Source organism: Nomascus leucogenys, chromosome 6 (assembly GCF_006542625.1).
Source record: "Nomascus leucogenys isolate Asia chromosome 6, Asia_NLE_v1, whole genome shotgun sequence".
NCBI lineage: Eukaryota > Metazoa > Chordata > Mammalia > Primates > Hylobatidae > Nomascus > Nomascus leucogenys.
Genome location: NC_044386.1, coordinates 81,378,266 through 81,384,239, shown reverse-complemented (window position 1 = coordinate 81,384,239; position 5,974 = coordinate 81,378,266). Strand labels below are relative to the sequence as shown.

General features: G+C 50.1%; 1 protein-coding gene across 1 annotated transcript; it reads left to right on the top strand.

Annotated features, from left to right (window-relative positions):
- Positions 1-2,825: 2,825 nt before the first annotated feature.
- On the top strand, positions 2,826-4,573 carry C2CD4B (C2 calcium dependent domain containing 4B). Its single transcript, XM_030813818.1, has 2 exons — positions 2,826-2,914; positions 3,079-4,573. Exon 2 carries the CDS (start codon positions 3,119-3,121, stop codon positions 4,211-4,213), a length of 1,095 nt encoding a protein of 364 aa, XP_030669678.1. The 5' UTR covers positions 2,826-2,914; positions 3,079-3,118; the 3' UTR covers positions 4,214-4,573.
- The last annotated feature ends 1,401 nt before the right edge of the window (positions 4,574-5,974 follow it).

Sequence of the window (5,974 nt, the reverse complement as noted above, 5' to 3'; positions counted from 1 at the left end):
GAGTAGCTGGGACTACAGGCGCCCGCCACCACGCCCGGCTAATTTTTTGTATTTTTAGTAGAGACAGGGTTTCACCATGGTCTCGATCTCTTGACCTCGTGATCCGCCCGCCTCGGCCTCCCAAAGTGCTGGGATTACAAGCGTGAGCCACCGCGCCCGGCCACTGTCTCTTCTATAGAATATTGATTCATGGGAAGATAACAGTTTTGGAAAACCCTCTAGATAGGGATTGTGTTAATAACCATGTTTGCGTTGCTCTGTAAACACGGACGTGCTGGGAGTGCAATCACTCAAATCCCATGTCCTGCTTTCAGCGTCTTTCACCCACCGATATGATCTCTGAGTGTTCACTGTCACCAAGGCCATTTTCACTGAGGTTTCATTTGAAACGAGCTGCATCTACTGCAGGACATAATGCAGGTGTGCTCCGCTTTAGAGAAGACCCTTTGCCCATGAATCTGCACATTGGCCTGATGAATCACAGGGAAATGATCCCGTCAGACACCCCTCGGGATGTTTGTGCCTGAAAATCTGGCTTTAGCAGGAATGGCTACTGCTCCCTGGCCCCAGCGGCTGCATATTGATCGATACTTGCCCCATTAAAAAAGCATACAGGCGTCCCTCAGTGTCTGAGGGGGATTGGTTCCAAGGTCCCTCAAGATACCAACATCCTCAGGTGTTCAAGTTCCTTATATAAAAAGGCATAGTATTTGCATATAACCTATGAATATCCTCTCATATACTTTAAGTCATCTCTAGATTACTTGTAACACCTACTACAATGTAAATGCTATGTGAATAGTTATTTTATTGCTTCATTTCTTTTGTATTATTATTTTTTCCAAATATTTCCCATCCGTGGTTGGTTGAATTGGGGGATGCAGAACCTGTAGGTCAATTAAGCAGTAAAGAATTATTAGCCCAGAGAAACACTTACTCTTCTTACCTTTAAGAATTTAAAAATAATGGGGCTTATTCCAAAGCAAGTATAGTGGAAAATACTACTTAACAGTAGACTGAGATGCTGTAAGAATTAACATTCTGGGTATAAAGGGTGATACAAATCACACAGTAGATATTTGCATCTTCAATTTTAATGCAAAATGCATTATATTGAACTGAGTGAATAGATGGAGGAAGGATGGAAGAAAAGAAGAAAGGAAGAAAGGAAAGAAGGAATGAATTAGAAGAAATTAGCCAAAAAGCTAGGACTTAGGCTATGTAGGCTATGAGCATAGCTTGAATGACCCTAGACAAGTCTCTCAGTTTCTCATCTGGGAAACAGAAACAATGTCTTCCTTATTGGTTTTCTGTGAGAAAGAAATCAAATTACGTAGAGAGATATGTGGTTGAAAGCACCTGACAGTCATAAGACCTGCAGATCAGTATCAATTCAATACAATTCATCAAATATTTACAAAGCCCTTACTACTTGCCTGGCATTGTATCCTGGGTGCTAGAATTACGAAGAGACGAATAAACAGCCAGGCTTGTACCCTGGATAAGGCAACTGGGATGGAGGCAGTCCCAGTTCTTGATCTTAGGACTTTTATTTTATTTTTCATATATTCATAATAGACTCCTGAAATCCCCCTCTGGTTGAGCTGCCCCAGTCCTTGCCCACTGAAAACCCATAAGTCTATTAGGGGAGACAAAACTGTAAACCGAAAATTCCAAAGCAGCATGCGAACTGCAACAATCGTGGCCCCTAGATGTAGGAAGGAAATGAGGAGGGACTGAGGAACTGGAGCAGGGGAGTTGGGTGAAGGCACCTGAAAGGGACGATGCGTGGGCTGAATTACAGAAAATAAACAGGAGTTCCTATATAAAGAAAAAGCAGAGAAAAGGCATTTCAGATCACAGGAAGCATCACATGCAAAGCCAAAGAAACAGGAAATTGCTAGTTCCAGCTTCTGCCATTAACTGGCTCTTTTTAACCTTTCTGGAATTTCCTCAGGTCCCTCTGGGATTTCAGTCTTCTCATCTCAGAAGATGAAGGTCGGGGGTGGAAAGAAGGAATCTAGATTTCGGGAAGATGCTTTCTAACTGGATACCTCCGTGCTAGAGCAAAGAAAAGGGGTAGCTTTAAAAACGTCAAGTGTTATTTTAGGGCACGAGCCAGAAGCCCTATGTTTTGTGACTATCAAGATGACAGGCAGAGCCTGCAGCCATTCAGAAGCTTTCTCCACTTGATCTTAGCCAAAAGGCCATGAAGCGATCAGAAATTTTCTCAACGACTAATTTACCCACTTCACCAGTACACTAGGGCATGGACTGAGCCAGGGCCTATGCTATTGAAAAGACCACAGTCTAGCAGAGGGAGACAGACAGTAAATAAGTAAATGAACACTTGGAAACCATATTGGTCTGCACACTGAAAGTGCGTGGGGACAGGAAAACAGAAGCTCCCAGGACGCGCAGGTCACGTCCAGGTCACATGCAGGGCGAGTGACGGTTTATCTCCCAGCCAAATTAACTTCCTGTTTCCTCATCCAGCCTCACCTTCTCCAAGAAGCCGAAAACATTTTCAGCCGCCAATTTTTCCTTGGCAGGACGACAGGGTGCCCTCTCTTCACCTGCAACCTTTCCCAGGCCTTGCCTGGGGCTCCACGTACTCACTGCAAATGCAGGTCCCAGAGCCGACCACAAGGTGCCTGCTCCCGCGACAGCTTCGCGCAGACCTGAGCGCCCAGTGCATGCAGAGCTCCCGGCGTCGTGGGAGAGGGTGGCGGGAAGGCGTGCTGTGCAGCACCTCCGGGTTGGGCCGCGGAGGCTGGGCGGGACTCAGCCTACCGTATAAGAGGGGAGCGCCACTGTCCCGGTCACAGTACTGAAGGTGGCGCCCAGCAGCGGCCTAGAGGCTACCGGCACTGAGCTTGCAACCAGATCCAGAGACACTGAAGAAGAGAGAAAGGTCTGAAGCGGGGCTGATTTGTGGGTGCAGGAGAGCAAGGCTGGAACTGGTCTGGGGTCTTAAACCCGTCGAGACGTTTACAGGGTCTGGGGGAGGGATCCAGCCGCGTCGAGGGGCTGCAGCAGCTCCAGGCGCCCAAACTCAGCAGCTTCTCTCCCCGGCAGGCGCACCTCTTCCCGCCACTCCTAGCCCCAGCCTCCAAGGATGCGGCTCCTCGAGAAACTCTGCTCCTCGGCCGCAGGCAGCTCCGCGCCGAAGCCCGCCTTCGCCAAAGTGCTCACGCCGAATCGCATCCCCGAATTCTGCATCCCGCCGCGGCTGCCGGCGACTTGCGCGCTCGAGTCTCCAATCCAGGCCGCCGCCGTGCCCCGGCGCTGCGCCGCTGAAAGCGACCTGTGGCCCCCCGCGGCAGACGAGGACGCCGGCCTCACGGACTGGGACCCGCGCTCGCAGGCAGCGCTGTCACTGCCGCACCTGCCCCGTGTGCGCACCGCCTATGGCTTTTGCGCGCTGCTTGAGAGCCCGCACACGCGCCGCAAAGAGTCGCTCCTGCTCGGGGGCCCGCCCGCGTCCCGGCTCCGGGCCCACACCTACGGCGGTGGCGGCGGCCCGGACGCCCCCCTGGGGACCCTGTGCGGCCCGCGAGGTCCAGGCCCAGCCACCCCCGCGGCCCCCGGGGGTCCCCGCCTGCCCCAGGACGCGCTCGCTCCGCGGCGCCGCCGCTGCCGCCTCCTGCGCGTCCCCGACGGGCTGCTGAGCCGCGCGCTGCGGGCCGGGAAGAGTCGCCGCCTGGCCCGCGTCCGCTCCGTCTCCAGCGGGAACGAGGACGAGGAGCGCCGCGCGGGCTCCCAGTCCCCGGCCCGGAGCCCCTCCTCCAGCCCGCCGTCATCCAGGACCCCGCTTCCTGAGCGCCTGGAGGCCGAGGGCACTGTGGCTGTGGGCAGCGCTGGCGACGCCCTGCGCCTGGCCGCTGAGTACTGTCCGGGAACCGGGCGCCTCCGCCTCCGGCTGCTCCGCGCCGAGAGCCTGGCCGGAAGTGCCTCCGGGCCCCGCGCCGTCCGCTGCCGCCTCAGCCTCGTCCTGCGGCCGCCGGGCACCGCGCGTCGGCAATGCAGCGCTGTGGTGGGGCGCAGCCGCAAGGCCTCCTTTGACCAGGACTTTTGCTTCGACGGCCTCTCGGAGGACGAGGTGCGCCGCCTGGCCGTTCGCGTCAAGGCTCGGGATGAGGGTCGCGGCCGGGATCGGGGCCGCCTGCTGGGCCAGGGTGAGCTGTCCCTGGGCGCCCTCCTGCTGCTCTGAGGGCCCAGCCCTCCTCCGGGGCGCTCTGCCCTGGAGACTCCGGACACTGACAGCTGCCGTTGTACAAAATAAACGTTATTTATTTTTTTATTTATGATATTGCTTTATTGACGTTTTACTTCTTCACCGTCCACATTTGTCATCGTTTATTGGTAGAGAAGAAAAAGATAATGACTCCCTGTTCTGTTCACAGGACCTCCATGCCTATTTCCAGACCATTTTTGCATTCCAAGGAAAAATGGGTTGGCTTGGGACTGGGAGAGAAAGGAAGTACACCCATCTGCATTGTTTTTCATTCCTTCCGGTTTTCTATCAATGTTAAACAGTTTTTTTAAAAATAAAGCAAGTTACTCATTCAGAGTCATGCCCAACGTTACGATTCATATACACAGCTTTACATATTGATGCGGTATAGGTAACATCCTATTCTGTGTGTGGGAAGAAAATTCTTTTGTAGAAAGAACAAGTTTCTTTTGGAAGTGAATTTTTCAAAAGTTGCTGAGGAAAACAAGGGAAGTGGAGGACCTTCCAATAGATGGTTATGTAGGGAATAGCTATTCCTGGGATCTCTCTCTTCCTTACCTAGGAAATCTTAGAAAAGAAATCTTTCTTGCCTCTATAAACAAGGTGATACTTTTTGTGGCATTTTTTCACCTAGCTATGTATCTAATTACACAGTAATTAGCTTTGCGGTAGGATTTCCTAGATGAGTTAAAAAGTAAGTTGTCAGTTTCTTGAACACTGGGTTCTAGAGAGTGTTTTTAAAAATCCAATTGATTTTCATTTGTTAATTCAACAAATAAACCTAAGTCCACTGGAAACTGATTATACCCAAGAGAACTTACCCTGGGCTACAGGAATCCACCATGTAGTGGAAAGCACAATGCAGTGGGAGGCAGATACAGAGTTCAATTTTTTTTTTGCCACTTTTCCGGACTAGGGCAAATCAGTTATTCTCCCTGAGCCTCATTTTCTCCATCAGTGAAAAGGGAGTAATATCTACCTCACAGGGTTTTGTGAAGATATGCCTTAATATCCAAACAACCCTTGAATACGTGTGAAATATGATAGCAAACCTGAAATGCTTGCACTGTACTGTTGAATAGTGCTCAATAATGTTGCAGAGAATGAACTCCTTCAGGTCTTCTTTCTTTCCAGTTGTTTCTCCCTGCTCCTGCAGTGGAGCTTGGCAAAGGTAGGGCTACCTGAGACTGAGGACTTAGAAGAGCCAGGAGTGGGAATGTAGAACGCTTCAGTATCCCCATGGTAAATTTCCCCATAAGCAACAGTTTGCACTCATTCTACATCAGAAATTCCTTCTGCATTGTTGTTGCAATAATGAAGTCTGGGTACAAATTTGATCAGACTAAATAAAAATCCTGGATTTTAAATATTATTTCAAAGTGAACGAATTAGACTTTAAAAATAATCTCATCAAACTACTTCTGAAATTGAGAAAACATCACAGAGATGACTTGCCCAAAGCTATACAGCTAATGTGCATAGCTGAATTCAAACAAGAACCAAGTGTTCTGACTTCTCCAGAAGACTGACCCACCCTTGTGGGTCAGTGGAGGTGAGGCCAGTGTGTTGGAGGGAAGTATTCCAAGAAGAGGCTGTTCAACCTACGTATTCATTTATTTATTTAGTAGAAATGGAATTAGCTTCGTTCTGTAGACTTCAGAGAACATAATGAAGATGACATATACATAAAGACTTGTCATGCCTTTTCAGAGTGCTCAATTTAACAAAAATGAAACT

Excerpts from the sequence above, each read along its gene's own strand:
- C2CD4B (XM_030813818.1), top strand. The coding sequence starts at position 3,119 with ATGCGGCTCCTCGAGAAACTCTGCTCCTCGGCCGCAGGCAGCTCCGCG.